Source organism: Vombatus ursinus, unplaced genomic scaffold, assembly GCF_900497805.2.
Source record: "Vombatus ursinus unplaced genomic scaffold, bare-nosed wombat genome assembly UNPS02005459.1, whole genome shotgun sequence".
NCBI lineage: Eukaryota > Metazoa > Chordata > Mammalia > Diprotodontia > Vombatidae > Vombatus > Vombatus ursinus.
In genome coordinates this window covers 13,928,101-13,946,476 of record NW_020945237.1, presented here as the reverse complement: position 1 = coordinate 13,946,476, position 18,376 = coordinate 13,928,101, and the positions used below count along the sequence as shown (strand labels likewise).

Below are 18,376 nucleotides of genomic sequence, written 5' to 3'. Positions count from 1 at the left end.
GCAAACAAGAGCAGGATGTGTGAATGGGAAGATAGCAAATATTAAAGTGAGCACATTAATGTTTTAAGAACACTAATAAATATTGACGTAAAAGATGGAAACCTAAAAATTGGTCTGAGAAGGGAGAAGTGGAGGCTTAATTTACTTAAATCTTGTGCCTATGCAACCATAAGAAAAGGCTTAGGGAAAGAAAGAGAGAAGCGATCCAATGTAAGGATTCATGGAAAGAATCATTCTAACGATAAAAGTTCTAATTTAGGAATTTAATTTAGGAATCACAACAATGAGTGTAGTTTTAAAATAACGGTTACTGACAGATTTTTTTTTAATCTTTTATTGTTTTCATTGCTTTTTACTGTTAACTCAAAATGTAATTAGCTTGCCTTAAAAAAACTCCCTGTTTCTAAATTCTACAAAAGTTATGTTTAATTTTGGTGTTTTTCCATTCATGAGTCAAGCTTTTCTTTGTACTTGGGTAGCTTCCATCTGCCAATTAAAAGATGGGCCAGTTTTTCGCATATGGCCTTAACATGTATAGACATCTAAAAATCTGGTCACCACTTAAAACAAGAAATTTAAGTCAGTGTTCTGCCTGATGCTTTCTGTGATGGGCAAAATGTATTTGATTTTTTTTAAAGGTATAGCCCCAATAATTATAATCCCTAAAAAACTAATCTAATTGTTTTTCCATCACTTCCAAAATGAAAGCAATCACATTTCCATGTAATAACACATAGTGATAACTAAATCAAAATTTACATAATTCACTGAAGCTCGAGCATACCAGTTCCTTGTTTGTTATTTAGACACAATTGAGCTTATGGGGAAATTTGCTTTGTATTTGTTTAATCTTTCTTTTTCAGGGATTTAACTTGGTTTAAGATGATTGGTTTGATGGCAATATGCCCCAGTTCCTTTAAAATAGGTTGGTAAAATGCTATCATGTTCACCTGGATAAATCAGAGCCCAAGTGAGAAATTAGGATCACATGAGGCAAATGCACTATCATTATAAAGCACTCCCCCCATCCACACTCCTTTCTAAAATCAGCCTGGAATTGCTCAAAGGAAAAGCAAAGAGGCAGAGATGGGCGAGTTCACACCTAGTCTGGTTCTTAAGATGGAAAAACTTAAAAGCATATAACAAGAAATGCTAATTTGGTATTTAGCACTGGACTCCACTTTAACACAGCCCCAAATAAGCTGATACAGAAAGTAAATATCCCTAAACCTCAACTCTCTGGTGCTGACAAAAGCAAATATAATGTATGTAAGAAATAGAAAGAGAATATTTACTCTTGTAGTCTGGAATGCCTCAGACATACCTAAGCTGCCTATATAAAATTCGTAAAAAGGTGTCTACCTGATAGTCTTATTTTAGTTAGATAGAAAATTTCTATTTGACCCAAAAGAGCATTTTTCTTCTAGGTATAATTCTTATGAAATTTTCCCAAAATGGGGCCCATAGTGGGACTTCTTGAGCTTCATGTTAATCTCACTAGGAAGCAGGAAAAAAAATAGCTGAATAGATAAAAATTGCTGAGCATTGCCCAAATATGCTCAATTGAAACAAAAAAAATGAGAATAGTCTTCATACAGCATGTGTATGTATAGAAATAATCAGTTCAAGTATTGTACATTTCCTATGGGGTGAAGGATCTCTTATCCTAGACTAATTCCTCCTCAAGATCTGTATTTGACTTAATTCTGTGTTTTCATAGCTAAATGTGCCTTTTCAATGCTGTGCAGAATATGGTCATAACTATCAGATAATAATCCTGGGTAGTATAAAATGAAATTGAGTGAAAATCAATGTTTCCCAGAGTGTCCCTCAAAACACTAGGAGTTTCCCAGAACTATGCTGGGGGTTGCCCAAAGAAAAAAGTGATAACTATAGGCAAGCAGACACTGAAAACTGCTCATTTCACAATCTATCAGCTGTGAACAACGCGCTTCATCTGCTCATCAGATACTGCTTGGAACTGATCACCTTACTGAAAACTTGGCTTATTAGACCGATCACTGGACACACGGTCATTCAGGTAATTCTGGGTTTAGCAAAGCACTATTATCAAGTCAAAAAGCATTTATTAAGTGCCTGCCTCAGACCAGGTATAGTGCTAAGTAAGGAGTTACAAAGAAAGACAAAAAACAGTTCCTACTTTCAAGGAGCTCACAGTCTATTGAAGAAAACATACAAACATTGATGGATAAATATATATACAGGATAAATTGTAGGTAATCAGTAGAGGAAAGGCATTAGGCATTAATGAGGGAGAATAAAGAAAGACTTCTTACAGAAGGTGGAATTTTAACTGGGACCTAAAGGAAGGAGCCCAGGAAGCAGGTGAGGAGGAATAAAATTCCAAGCATGGAGGACAGTCACTGAAAATGCAAGGTGTCATGAGATGGAGTATGTTGTTCTAGGAATAGCACAGTGACACTGGATTGCAGACTACATGGGGTGGGGAACAGCAAATAATGTATAAGAAGATTGGAAAGGTAGGAGGGGGGTTTTGAATGCCAGACAGAGAATTTTATATTTGATCCAGGAGGTAATAGGGAACCACTGGGATTTACTAATAGGGGGAGACATGGTCAGACCCATGAATTAAAAAGCTCAATTTGCCATCATGTGTGCCTTTTTATCTCCTTTACATTTTGCATTTCTGTTTCTTTTATAAACACTGTACATATGTTCCCCAGGTTCTTTTTGAAAGGTAATGTAACAGTGATGCTTGTCTAGAAAACTCATGTATCATATGAATGCTTGTTAATCATTTACTGTTTATTAAGGATTGTAACAGAATCAAAGTAACACAAACTGAAAAGGAAATGACTAAGTAAAAAATCCAATAAGCCTTGTATTGAGTGACTACTGATCCAAAGACAAATAACTACCCATCTCCTCAAGAAGCTTACATTCATTCCACTGGACGAATAAAACATGTAAACAAGTAAATCCTAAAAGCAATACACCAGCTCATCTGAGAGATTATAATCAACAGGGGAATCATGAAGAGCTTCCCATTGTAGATGGCGTGTGACTGGAAGCTTGAATGAGGCTAGGAATCCAAAGAGTCAGAGAAGGGAGGGGATGTATTCCAGGAATGAGGAACAGCTTGTCCTCAGGCATGAAGGTAGGAGATGGAATGTCAGGTTTAAGGAATAGCAAGATGGTTGGTCAGTTTGGCTAAAATAGAGTATGCAAAAGGGAAGAATGTAAAATAAGACTTGAGAGAAATAATGTGAAGCAAGATTGGGAATGGCTAAAGCTTCAGAAACTAAGTAGATTGTACTTTATCCTGGAAGCAATAGGGGGCCACTTTATATTCTTAAAGAGGGGAAAGACATGATCAGACTTGTGCTTTAGGAAGACCATTTGGCAGCTATGTGGGAGGATTCGAGAAGGGGGAAACTGGAAGCTGGCAGCCCAATTAGGAGAGTGGTTAGCAGTGATGAGGCTCTGGTACATGAGTGGAGAAAAGGGGATGGATGTGAGCTACTGAGAAAATATAGAATCAAAAATATGTGGAAAATAATAGTATATTGGGACATGGGGTGAAAGAAGATGGCTTCAAGGTTTTGAACCTGGGTGACTAGATGGATGGTGATGACCTCAATAAAAATAGGGAAGTTTGGGGAGGGGGGTTAGGTTCTGAAGGATTGATGATAGATTCTCTTTTGGACATAACTGAGCTAGAAGGGACCTTATAGGCCTTCAAGTCCAACCCCTAATCTTACAGAAGTGGAAATTAAGGACCAGAAATGTTAAGTCCAAGTCACAAAGATAAGCAAGGAGCAGGGCCAAGATTCTAACTTCAAATCCAATAGTCTTTCCATGGTCATCATGCAACCTCTTTCATTTAAGAAGGAGTGAATGCTTATCACCAAGTCTGGTGACCAAATGGATCCCTTAGATTGAAAGCTTCTCTTACTTTTTGAATGTTTCTCCATAAAATCAAATCAAGTGTAATGTTTTTAAAAATTTGCTTTCTCATTGAATAATATTACTTCTTACTTTACGATTTCCACCAAAGATGGTTTCATAAGCATTACATCTATATTTATGTTCTCTAATGAATAATACTACCTTAATGGTTTTCATAGAGTGATGGGTTTCCCAGAGATGGAAAGAATCTTGGAGATCACTGCATTACTCTGATACTTTATTGATATGAATCATATAATGTGACCTGAGTCCCAAAGCCCATTGGTATGGGACTCTTTCCTCATTAGTGAAGATCAATGCCCTGCATTGCAAGAGAGGACTCTCTCTCTTGGTTTAGCTGAGTTACCTTGCTCCCAATGGGAGAGCTCCTTCATTCTCTATTACTGGTGTATATTTTCCTATGTATGTTTCCTCTGATTTCTGTTTTGCTATCAACTTGAATAAATGGGTTTCTTTGCTATTTCCTATATATATTCATTGTGGAACTGATATTTGGCAGGAAAGAAGTAAAGCCTTGGTAAAGCTAGGGGTCCTCCCCTTTCCCCAGTAAATAAACAGTAATCAGAGGTTTAGCTTGAATCTAAAAAAACTAGATCCCCTAGATTAATAATATTTAAGGGGGCAGAAAAATAAAATTCTAGCCTAGTACCCTGGGCCTCTTTGAAAAGAGTAGAATGGTCCAGCTTCTGGTCTCAACCTCCTGCTTCCCATTCTGGCAGGAAATAAAGTCTCCTTTGGAAAAGGATGAAGAGAGAAAAGGCTAGCAATGTCTGTTCTGCCTCCATTTGAGGCACACTGTGATATCCCCATGTTACACATGGAAGATAGCCCTCAGTCATTTTCAGGTACATCTGACTCTTCATGACCCCATTTGGAGTTTTCTTAGCAAAGATACTGGAGTGGTTTGCTCCTTCATTATCCAGCTCATTTTACAAATTAGAAAACTGAGGCAAACAGGGTCAAGTGACTTACCTGAGGTCACACAGCTAGAAAGTGTCTGAGGCCAGACTCGAACTCATGGAGATGGGTCCTTCTGACTTCAAGCCCAGGGCTTTATCCATTGTGCCACCTAATTGCCCCTGGCCCTCACTATATAACCAAAGCCATCATTTCCTTGGTGGAAGTTCACTTGCAATAAATTCACTTGGGGCAGGGGAACTCAGAGGATAATCTAACAGGGATGGAGAGCAGTTCAGAAGATAGTCATACCCAATATGGAAGAAGTCATGTGGAAATGGCAGCCTGTCCACCAGAGGATCCCATAGGAGCAGCTGCACATACCTCTGGAGAGCTCCAAGGCAAGGTGTAGGAACAATAATTGCTATAGGGAAAAAACATGGAAGAAAGCCCTTCAAAGCGAACAGGTGAGAGCACCTATTGGGGGGCAGGAAGCTGAACCAAAGCTCTGGTTACTGCTAGTTACTGCTCTGGGAAGGTTTTCCTATATTTTTTTAAACTAGATGCTCTGTAATGTCCTTTAGTTTTTAACATCCTATGAGTGTGAATCTATGAGATTCTTGACAAATAAGGCCCCACTAAAGAATCTATAAGCAAGTGATTTTGATGCACTCTTCCCCCAAATGTAAACCTTTCAGACTAGATCTCATTGAAGTACCTCTAGCAAAAGTATGCCGAAAATACCAAAAATTCACAACAAGCCTTTATATGTACATTTACAATTCTGAAAATCACTGAGGGCAATGCCACCGAGTATCACCAAAGGCTTTAATTAATTACTCTTGAATTTAAACCTCATTTAGCTCAGTAAATTCTGTCCCAGTGCCAAAAGATGGATGGGAGGAACAATTTCTTTCTGTTTTACTTATCCTTGGTCATTAATACCTAGACTAGAAGGAGGAAAAGTAGTCAGTTTAACTAAATCAAAGCCCTGAAGACATGAACAATGTCAAAGGTTAGGTTTGGTTGGTTTTAAAATTTTATGATATAGTGGCATATGTATAATCATACATACATATATATATATATATACCTAGCCATTTAAATTTATATATGCCCCAAGATAAAAAAGAAAATTCATATTTTTGTGTGCCTAAAGGTAAAGGAAAACAACAATATACTTCCTTGTACCAATTAAGATAGTAATTTCTAGGCTCACTGGGCCTGGAATGAGAAAGACCTGAGCTCAAATCCAGCCTCAGACACTTACTACCATCACCCCTATTTCTATTTTATCTGATGCACCCATCAGGGATGGTTATATAATAGACCCCACAATCACCTGAAACTATGATCTTGAACTCTGAAATCTCCTCCTTCTCCCATCGATCATAATCTCTTATTCTATTTTCTCATTGCCTCACTCACTACTCCAATCCTGGACAAGCCACTTAACCTTGAGGAAACCTCACTGTTTGCTTCAGTTTCCTCAATGGTAAAATGGGGGTGATAATAGTATCTACATTCCAGAGTTATGGTGAGGATCAATGAGAACATATTTGTAATGTACTTAGCACAGTGTCTGGCACAAGCAGGTACTGTATAAATAGTCAAAGCCACGCCCAGACTCATTCCTGTGTCCCTCTGAGAAATGGGGTGTTCAAGAGGCTAGCACCTCTGGTGTAAGGACCTGCTGAGCCCTTTCAGGGTTGCTCATCCAACTTTGGTGTCCACCTGGCACTCAACTCTTGCCTGTAGCTCCAAGAAGCTGTAGCATGGGGGGCAGCTAGGTGGCTCAGTGGATAGAGCACCGGCCCTGGATTCAGGAGGACCTGAGTTCAAATCCGGCCTCAGACACATAACACTTACTAACTGTGTGACCCTGGGCAAGTCACTTAACCCCATTGCCTAGCCAAAAAAAAAAAAAAAAGAAGAAGCTGTAGCATGTACAGCAGCCACACCCTGGTAAACTGTCTCAGCAGACGGCTATACCAGGTTGAGGATAACCAAAAGACCTCAACCCCTTTGGTGAACTAGAGGGGTGTCTATTCCAAGCACATGAAGACTTCCCCTGGTGGAACTGGCAGATGAGAACAATTTGTTCCAACAGCCATGAAGCTGGCTGAAGCAGATGCTGTGGAGCTTAGAGCTTGGTCAGACGTCGAAGATGCCCAGGTCATCCACTGCATCCCAGGCCATTGCCAGTCATCTTGACTTTTTGTCTTGCCACTGGACTTCAATAACTGGAAGAGAAAGTGAGGCTGACAACTTTTTGCAACTCTGCCTCACTTAAATCTAGTTCATGCATGAGTCAAAACATCATCCTGTGATTTCATTGGTCCTCTTCAAAAACGAAGGAAAAACAACTAACGATAAGATGAAAAACATTCCATTCTCTCTTCTTATCACTTTCCTCTTCCATCTGATGTAAGCCTTTGGAATTTGAATGTGTGGTACCATTCTTCTCCTTTGTGCATCATTCTAGGAGATGGCAAAAGATTCAAGTTGCTCTTCCTTATAAACTATTCTATTGTACTTGATCTCCAAGGATTGTATGATTCCAGTGCTATGAAAATCCTTATAATCTAACCTCCTCATTTCACAAAGAGTACAACATCAGAAAGCATAAGTTAATTGCCCAGGGTCACTTAGGTAGAAAGTAGCAGAGCTAGGATTAAAACCCAGGTCCTCCAATGTCAAACTCAATACTTTCCTTACACCATGCTGGTTTTTTTCTCTGTAGACCTGGGGCAGAGGTAGGTAGTTCCTCCCTTTCTCTCCCCATTCCAAGAGCTCAGAACGTAGTCAATAAGAAATATTCAAAACATTCCACTACTGTTTCCCTCCACATTCAGCAAATACCAATGTTATCTCCCTGTTTTATTGACTCCTATTTGACTGACATGGTAATTTTCCATTTGATCTCTAATACTTCATGGGATTTTAGTGTGTTTTGAAATTTGTCTGTAAGGTGAGGAGTGTTCTCACATGTGGAAACCGACCATCAGGAATTAGAAACAGAATTACTCAGCAGGATTTTCAGATACTCAGAATGGTTGAGAGAGAGAAAGTGAATCAGAAAATACTAGACATTCCTTTTCACACTAGAAAGGAAACACAGAGTATCTTGGAAGACTTGAAAACCTGCCAAATAGTTTCATTATAAATTGTAGTGTGACCCAGAACACACTATTTTATTTCAGTTTTCTCCTCTATAATATGACAATGACATCCATTAGCAAAATCCGACCCAAAATATTATATAGATATAACCCAGGGGATAACCACCACAACTCCAGCCTTCCTCTGTGGATCAAGCTATCTTTCAAAGCAAAAGGTGGAAAAACATTGACATGGAAGTTTTTTGATTGTCCTACATCTTTTCACACATCTCTGGCCAAGCTATTCTTCTCACCCCTGTTTCTAATTCCATCTCTAGCCAGCGCCAGAGTCTACAGAGGAACATATGAAGTGTTCCATGTAGTTCCCCTCCCCCTCAAAAGCTGCTGTGCCTATAAATAGTACCCAGATAGTGGAGAGGTTGCCAAGACAGAAGCACCAGAGAGGCCAAAGGCGTTTCATGACACAGTCCCTTTGGAGCTCCTATCCCCAAAAATGGCTGGAGCAGCTATAACCAGAATTATAAAGCCAGAGCTTAATTATTTCTTACACTTCCTTTATCCCATAGTTCACTTCTAACCAAGACAGTCCACTCACTCTGCCATCTTCTCCCTAAAGCAGGAGCACTAATAGAAACCAGAGGGAATTTGGACGTTGATTAGGAGAATAAAGGGAGATCGGAAAATTATTGAGTTGTGGGAGAAGCACCTACTCTACAGAGATACTTACCACCACCTTTGTTGTCTTCTCCCCAGGGAGTTGGTGTAAGCTTAAAAGAATGGCTGATTAATCTTTAGAATATTTTTACAAAGCACATATTATTATATCACTTGACAGTTAGTGACTCAATCCTAGACTTAATGACTTGCACACCTCATATGATGCTGAAAATAAAATTCAGAATTTTTCATTTTCAATTTTATGTTACCTTTCGCTACTTGCAAAATGCTTTGAGACCTATAAAAAGAAGTCACTGTAAAATGTTTGTTTTTCAAACTTCAAGGGAAAGACTTTTAGATAATACTTATTATTACACTTCCCTGCTTAGTGTCTACCTATTCTATTATTTTTTTCCTATGTCTTTCTACTCAATTCAGTTCAATACACATTAATTCTTTATTTTCTGTAGGTATGAACTTTATTTGGTCAGCACTCCCCTTCCATATTGGTGGTGTTTATAGCTGTGGATCCAAACATCTTTTTGCTATTAGTAATGAGTAAGTGGAAAGGTCTGCATAAAATATCCCATCATAGACCAACATCCACACACCCCTGCTTTTTGAAAAGCCATTAAGAAGGAAATCAGATTATTTGGAGGCAAATCCTCTATCCATGCTGGGGTGAATGTGAATGATGTCCTCTTTTTTATCTTACTGAATAACAATTTCCTTGCCTTCTGAAAAATCTATGCAGTAATCTCTTCTGGGAGCTTCTGGGTCCCAGACCCCTAACTACTGTGAAATATTGAAATTACAGTGGGAATTCCATGTGGGCGCCAGATTATAGTGGGAAATTGGAATGGGATCTCTAAGACAGAGCCTATTTATGAGCTGTAATCACTTAGCCTCAGACCTCAACAGGGGAAGAAATGGAAAGGTTCTACATCCAATGGGTGCCTGCCTGAAGGTGCATCTGTGTGTTTTGACTATGCACTACAGAGATTGCCTTCCCTCAAAGCTCTCTGGCATGACACTTTGAAACACTTAATGCAGTCTGCTTGGGATAAGATCCGTAAGCATACAAATACAAAACACACTATAGAATCTTCCATGTTTTTTGAGCTGCCATAACCACAACCCTAACGTACCCCCTGTCAAGATCCCTCAATATATTTGATCTAAATGAGCAACAAGTGGTCATGCAGACTCTGCTTGAAACCATCTAGTGATAGGAAATTCACTCTCTATGGAGGCAACATTTCATTTTTTTTTTTGGAAGGTTTGATTGTTAGGATCCTTCACTGTGTATTGAACAAAAATTAATCTTAAGGAGATTAAGTTACTAAGGTAACTTCCACTCATTAGCCTTAATTCTGTCTTCTGTGGTCAAGCTGAATAAGTCAAATCACTTGTCGAGGACAAAACCCATTCTTAAACATTTTTTATTCCCCACCCCACCCCCAACTCTTTTCTGTAAGCTAAATCATACCAGTTCCCTCAACCAATCTTTATGTGGCACTTTTTTTGTTCTAAACCTGCCAACAGCCTTCCTAAAATGTGGCATGCAGAACTAGATCCCAAGTAGGATATGACCTGGTCGGAGTACAATGGGACTGTTACCTCGTTTCAGGATCTATTCGTGTACTAATTCAGCCCATGCTCAAATTTGCTTTTTTTTTTTTTAACCTTTCTTGGCTACCATATCAAACTGCTGGCTCAGTTTGAGCTTACAACCCACTAAGACTCCTAGACTATTTTCTAAACTTTATCCTTCTTCCTGGAACTATGATTCTTCTAATGCATTAGAGTGTGAGTTCTTTGAAGGCATAGATTATCTTTTTATTCTTTTTCTATCCCCAGGACTAAGCACAGTGCCTGGCACAAAGTAACTACTTAATAAATGATTATTCACTATTGACTAATACAGCCTAAGATCACTGTTGCTTTTTGGGTTACCACATCAAATTGCTGGCTCCACAAAAAAAGTGGAGCTTGCAGTCCACTAAGACTCCTAGATCTTTTTCACACAATGGCTGTCTGGCCATGTCTCTCTCATCTTATACTTGCACATTTGGTTTACTACATACAAATTCAGGACTTCACACTTCACCTATTGGATACAGCCCTATTGTTCCGGCCATCAAAATCCTTCTAATTGTCATTCCAAATTGTTATTCAGCATATTGTATCTTTCAGTACATCCTTGCCAGCTCCACGTCCTCTGCTCAACATTCGTAGCCCCACAATCTGCTCCCTCCAATTCAATAGCAAGATCAGTAAGGAATTGGGCATTATGGGGAAGAGTAGATAATCGCTATCCTCTGTGGGGATATGAGAGAGGAGATACTCCTCCACCCCTCAAATGGTAGGAGAGCCATAAGTCAAATGGCTTTTATTTTCCTTTTTAGGCCCTTGACTATCCTTCCCTAGCCCAGACCATACTTCAGGTTGGCAATGAGAAGATAATCTATCTCCAACACAGCTCCCACTTGCCCCAAACACAGTTAAAGAAGAACTCATTTTCCACTAAACCCATCATCCCTGCTCAAAAGTTTTCTACTTCTATTGATGGCTCCATCACTCTTTCCTTCATTCAGGTTTGCATACTTGGGATCAACTTTGATTCTCTCCTATCCTTTGCCGCTTATATTCAATCAATTCTACCTCCACAGTGTCTCCCAGTCGCCATTGTGATTCCACGCACACATCCTTACCTGGACTACTGCAATAGCTTCCTACGTTTTCCTCGCTTCCAGGCTCATCACTCTACAACCCATCTTCCACATTGCTCCCAAAATAAAATTCTTAATACATAAATCCAATCAATCCACTCCCCTTCTACTCAAAAATCTCTAATGGTTCCCTCATTTGCCTACAGAATAAAATAGAAAGGTCTTAGCCTGGCATTTAAAGTTTTCCACCATTTGGCCCCACCTACTTTTCCAGTATTCTTTAACCCTATTGCCTTGCACAAAGTCAAACTTACCTGATGGCTGTTTTCCATTTGCAAAATCCCATGTTGGGCCTTCATGTACAAGTGATCCCCATGTCTGAAATGTATTCCCTTTTTACCTTTACTCCTTAGAATCTTGAGCTTCCTTAAAATACAGATCAGGTGCCATTGATGAGATTTCCTGATTCCCGCTCCATTGCCAGATATTAGCACTGTCTTTCCTTAAAAATTACTCTGTACATACTTTGTATTTGTTTGCCTATACAAATGTTGTATTACTCCCCCAATAGAATGTAAGCTCCTTGAGGACAGGCTATTTCATTTTTGTTTTGATATCTCCATAACTTAGCGCAATGACTGACACAGTCACCTAATAAATGTTAGTTGAATTGAATTAATTTAAATGTCCTTGGAAAATGTGATGGGCGCCCATTTATCCATTTCTTCCAAATCACTGATAAAAATATTGAACGTAATAGGTCAAAAGAACAAAGTCTTATTGTATACCATTAGATCCCTTGATCCAAGTAACTGGTATTAGTTAGCCAGTTCCACATGGTCACAATTAGAATCAGTTTTTCAAATATATTTTTTCACGGCATTTTCATGAAATGTTTGTCAAAGAAATGAAAGAACTGAAGTTAATCTGGAATGAATTGTTTGTAAAGAACCTATTGTGGCTCACAGTGATCACCAAAGTGGTCCTTCTCCTACTCTTTGTAGCTAATACTACTGGAGTCATGATGTCTACAACCTAAACCTCTAGGATTTTTCAGAAGCACTAATTAAGACTAATGGGTGCCTCTTTACAGCTGCCAGGCATAGGGTAAGTGTGACTGAGAGTTCAGAGCCCCTGGTGACATGCCAAATAGATAAAATCCTCATTGTAAGTCATCCTACAAATCAACAACTTTGAATAGTATCTCTATTTCTTCCCCATCCTTTACCCTTACCCCTACACCCACCAAAAGCACTTTTGCTGACATAAGGACTGAAATGCATGATGCAACTATATGATTCCTTATTGTTATTCAGTCATTTTTAGTCATGTCAGACTTTGTGACCCCATTCTGGGGTTTTCTTGGCCAAGATACTAGAACAGATTGTCATTTCCTTCTCCAGCTTTTTTTTACAGATGAGGAAACTGAGGCAAATAGGGTTAAGTGACTAGCCCAGGTTCACACAGCTAGTAAGCATCTGAGACCTGATTTGAACTCAAGAAGATGAGTCTTCCCAATTCCAGTCCTGGCATTCTATCCACTGTACCACCTAGCTGCCCCCATATGATACATTATTATGTGTAAATAAATAATAAAATAGCAATATTATTACCAATTGGTTGACTCAACATTAACCAAACCAATTCTAGTTACACAACAAATCATCTTTTTTTAAAAAAAAGGATTTCATTACCTCCGTTATGTCTTGCAATATACCCAAGTGCCCAGGCTGCCGCTTCCTTTACTCCAGGGTCAAAATCTTCCAAGCATATGACCAATGTATCCAATGCTCCACAGTCAACTATTGCTTGAGCTAACTGAGGAGAATGCTTGCCAACTGCTCTTAACACAAATGCAGCTGCTTTCTTGTAGAAACGCTAAGGGAATGTAAATAAATATATTTTTACTAGAATTTCTTATTAGGACACATAAAAATAAGACAGTGAATTTACTTTTCAATGCTGCAAATAGAAGTAGTATGCAAAATAATTTCAAACATATTAAAATTTTTTCAACTAAAGCTAGCCTTGGTCAATAACAGAAGGAAAAAATGTTTTTCTTCTTACTTTTTAAGTTTGTGTTTTATTGCAAATGGATTGTGACATAAAATGTATTCCCAACATTTCAATAAAATAATGAGATTATATTTATCTGAAGAATATAAGAAGAAATTAACAGATCGCTTGCATGTGCAGATAAACTATGTGAACTGATGTTAATGAGTTCCCTTTGCTTGCCCTCAATCTTCCAGAGTATGATAAGCCTTTCATTGGTATCACACTAACCTTCCTGGTGCTCCCACATGATCTGAAAAAACCATCATCTCGCAGGTGAACTGTCAACATATTCAACCAAATAAATATGAGAGAACACAGGGCAGTACAGTGAAACAAACACAGAATTGGGAGTCAGAGAACCTAGGTTTAAATCTTGACTCTGTTATTTACTTCCTATATGACCTTGGGCAAGTCATTTATGAGCTTTGAGGCTCAGTTTCCACATCTGTAAAGTCAGGGGGTTTGACTCAATGACCTCACAGTTCTAAATCAATAATCCTCTGAACTTTACAACCATATTTTAAACCTTTAAATCCCATCTTATACCTTCTACCATTAAATTGCTTAGAGAATGAGGTAGAACTATTATTTTCCTTTGCTAAAACTGTTTTTTTTTTTACAAAGAAAGAAAAGATACCCAAATGACTTAAAGCAATTCTTTTTTTTGTTTGTTTGTTTTTATTTGCTTAGGCAATGGGGTTAAGTGACTTGCCCTGGGTCACACAGCTAGTAAGTGTTATGTGTCTGAGGCCGGATTTGAACTCAGGTTCTCCTGAATCCAGGTCCGGTGCTCTATCCACTGTGCCACCTAGCTGCCCCAGCAATTCTTTTTAAAAATAGTCCTGCCTTTTCTCTTATGACTTGGAATCTATGAATATTTTCTTTTCATAAATATTTTTCATAAATATTTATTCATAAAGGTAGCCTTCAACTGAGAAATACAGACTAGAACGAAATTAGAAAAATATACATTTAAATATTTTTATTAAAAAATGAAAACTGGTAGAGAAGATAATATTTCATTAGAAAACAATCCTTGGTATCATAAAAAGTACTGATAATAATGATAGTATTTTATTTCCTTCCTATGGACAAAGGTGAATTACAACCTTATTATAGATTTAAAGTTTCTGTAATTTTTATAATGGCTAAATGTTTCTAGATTAAAGTGCATGGAAATATTGCCATTTACCTAAAGTTGAATTTATCTAAAAAATATAGATATGAAATTAAAAATGAGAAATGTGTATATTACAAGTATCTTCAGATTTTTGCCGTTCAGTCATTTTTCAGTTGTGTAGGACTCTTTGTGACCCTTTCTTGACACACTGGTAGCAAGAAATATGTAAACAAAAATGTTCTGATATGTGTTATGGAGTGTTGGTATTGATAATTTTCCATATCAATTCCCTAGATGATTATATTTAATGGTATTAATTGCATGACAAAATGTTACATTTAAGGTGTATTTGGTTGCAAATGGAAGAATTCTTGTTCTTTAGTGGAATACATATTTAGGACTTTTTTTAAAAAAAACTTTAAATAGAAGAACATTGTTTAGTTTCTAACAACTTGAAAAGTGAGAATTGAAGATACATTTCATAGCATGAGAATCAGTTCATTTGGTTTCAATTGACAGTATCCTGCAGTTGACAATTTTCAAAACAGAGAAGCACACAATTACACCTGAAATGCCCACACAACTATTCTACCTCATCCCCTTCTTTATTTCTTTCCTTTCCCAACATTCTTAATTTCCCCTTTGGCCCCTTTTACACAAAATTTCCCTCTGAAATAGAACTGGGGGAAATAGAGTCCCTCAGAAATGCCACAGAGTTTGAACAAAATGGAAGACAGTGATAGATGATATTTTTGTTTTTCACTTCTGATTTTTCTCCCCTTATTTCTAACTTGGCAAATTTGGGTGATACAATGATAACCAATATAATAAATTAAACCTCTTTTGCCCTTCCTCTCCCATGTATGGGGGAATTAAAAGAGACAAAACACCCTTCAGAGATCATTTCATCTATATTTAGAAGTCATATTTCATCAAAACCATTTCAGACAAATGGGGATCAACTCTTAAAAATACCTGAGGAAAATGATTCCTTAGCTCTGTAATCATGCTTAAGAGCATGTATCAGTCTCAGACACATGACACTTGCTGTGATCCTGGGCAAGTCACTTAACCTGGATTGCCTCATCAAAAAAGCAGGAAAAAAAGAGTCCAACAAATCAGAGCATCATGCATGGGAAAGCCCTCCACTGTTACGGAGACCAGGATGCTGGGACCTCACAGTGATCCTGAGACACATAGGGAGAAGATTGGAAAAAGAGGGGGCACTATCATGTAATCCTCCGTTTTAGGCCTGGGACTCTCTTCTACACCATCAGCAAATAAGCCTGCCATTGTTACTAGTGAAGGATAGGCTGGAAGGAGGATGCCCATATATGAAAAACAGACACCCTCTTCCCCAACTCTGTGCATGTGTGGCCGCCATTCTGTGATATCTCCTCCCTTCTGGTTGCCTCTTTTCCCCTACCTCGATGACCCTGGTGACTACTTTAACTACACTTCGTGCTCCCCAGCCACAACACGTGATTACTCCGAGCCTTCCAATACCCTCAGTCAAAGTCATTTTTTTCACTGCTCACTCTCAGGAAGTTCTACTTCACTAACTTCCTACAGCAATTTAAAACCATTTCCTCACAACACTCAACGGTAATGGAGAAAAACGACTCCCCATCCTCCAGTCGATGACCCTTCATATGCTTAAGGACAATTACTAACAGTCCCGAGAAGAGAAGGCTAAGTGGTGGTGACCTAAGAATTCTAATACCCTCCAACTTTCATCAACTCATTTTCCATATGCACTTGGACCCTTCGTAAACAGGACCTGGTGGCCTTAACATAGGTATACATTGCTTATTTGAAAATTAACAGTCCTTACGTTCTGTTCAGCCAATGAATAAACGAGCTGTGGAAGAATGTCTCCCTTTACCACAGCCTCTGCCAGGTCATCATTGTAATTAGCCAGTCTCCCAAGAGCCAGGGCAGCAGTCTGCTGAATAGTCGGGACAACGTCCAAGAGAAGTGGCCTCAGCAAAGACATTACACCTGAGTTACATTGGGAAAGGAGGGAATGAGAATTCACAACATCAACAAAAAACAATCTTTTTATATGTTATCCCATAATAGAAAGAGACACCCCTTTTTTGAATTAAAAAAATTTAGTGAATATCCACTGAAAACTAATGACTATTTTCAACCTTCTAACTCGCCCTATCTTAGTGGAATTATAGCCTCTTAGAATAAGAAAGTGAACCAAACCTCCTTCCAGCCCACCCTTCCCAAGTCCTGCCTGTCTTCCAAAGCCCAGCTCAAATCCGGCCTCACTGCCCCTCCCCAATCCAGAACAAACTGTCCATTATACTAGACTTAGTACTAGCCGTATGATCACAGGCAAAACACTTCCTCCTTGAGTCTCAGTTTCCTTATCTGTAAAATAGTGAAAATAGGATTTATACTGCCTACTTCATATGCTGTTGTGAGAGAGAGGTTTTGTAACCCTTAAGTAGCTATGTGAATGGAAGTCAGTACTCCAACCTACGCTCATCAGTACGTTCTCTGATTCTCTACAACACTCTTGGTCTGTACCACACAATTAGACCCTAATTATATACTTACTTACATTGTACTCTAATTGTCTTGTCTGTTAGTGTTATTTTTCTCCAACAGTTTTTAATATCCTTCTGGGGGAAAAAACAGGTCTTAACTTATTTTGTATTCCACATAGCACCTAGGATAATGCTGGGCACATACTAAGCATTCATTCAATAAATATTTAATTGATTGGTGTAAAACAATGTGTGTTGCTTTGGGAGAGAAGGGAACCTGGGAAATTATTAATTAACATTTTATCATTACAATATTTTCAGCTACATATATTAGCTTGTCTTCTTAACATTTTTGCAAATAGGTTGCTGTTATCTCTGTTCATAAAGAATTCTATTTCCATTGATTACACCATCATCCTCTCAACTTAACAAATTCCTTACACTCTGATTCAATTATTATATATGAAGCCTACTATATATGAAAGCACTATCTTAGGTCCTAAGACATAAAAATGAAATATGACAAATTCTCCCTCCAAGTTGTCTATAATATATTTGGGTGTAGGGTAAGGATTAGACACATTCCAAATAACCATAGTACAATGCAGATGTGAGAAGTTAAACCAACGTCCAAACAAAAATTTGAAGAGAGGTCACTGCCACCTAAAAAGATAAGGAAAAGTTTCATGGAGAAAATAACTCCTGAACTAGGTCTTGAAGGGGAGAGAAGTTTTAGCAAGAGGAGACGGTGGCAAGACTATTCTATGTATATGGAATAGTCCAAGCAAAAAGATAGCTGTATCTCAGATTCATGTTTGTATGGATGAAAGACGTAGCTACTATTTACATGATTTCTATTTATTTCACTACTTCATGAAATTAATCCTTAATATGTGATTTTTATATCTTGTTTCTCTCACTTACTTAGATCCTGGTGTGAATGTGGCCACCATTTTCAGAATGACCTCCCCACAGGCTGTTCTGAAGTCACAGACTGTCTGCACAGTCACAAGGAGATCAAAGGAAAAGGATGTTGATGGTTTGAAGTAAACCTATCACCACTTCCAGAATATCAGCTCAAAACACATACAGTTTCATTTTCATATATGAAGGACTGCATGTTTGTTACATAATTGAAAATAACTTTAGAAAAACAACTTTAGATCTCTGTGTCTGTATATTATATGAAGTAATCATAGTAGCATAGGAATAAACTTTAGAAGCCAATTCCTTCATTTTACAAATAAGGAAACTAGGCCTATAGGAGAGAAATGACATGACCACAACTACAAAACTCACAGCAGAGCTAGAATGCAAACTCAGGTATAAGTTCAAGGCTGCCTCTGCAATTATATGGCTACTTTATTCCAACTTATAGATTTAAACCTTTCAAAGTTG

The 18,376-nt window shown here is 38.1% G+C and overlaps 1 protein-coding gene across 2 annotated transcripts in view; it reads right to left on the bottom strand.

The window, feature by feature from the left end:
* The window catches only part of SPAG6 (sperm associated antigen 6), an 86,758-nt gene that overhangs the window by 40,078 nt on the left and 28,304 nt on the right, over nucleotides 1-18,376 (bottom strand). For both annotated transcript variants that reach the window (XM_027847871.1, XM_027847870.1), the window contains 2 exons: nucleotides 16,312-16,478; nucleotides 12,994-13,177 (listed from right to left, as the gene is read on the bottom strand). In XM_027847871.1, coding sequence (XP_027703672.1) covers nucleotides 12,994-13,177; nucleotides 16,312-16,478 — 351 coding nt within the window. The remainder of the gene's footprint in view (nucleotides 1-12,993; nucleotides 13,178-16,311; nucleotides 16,479-18,376) is intronic.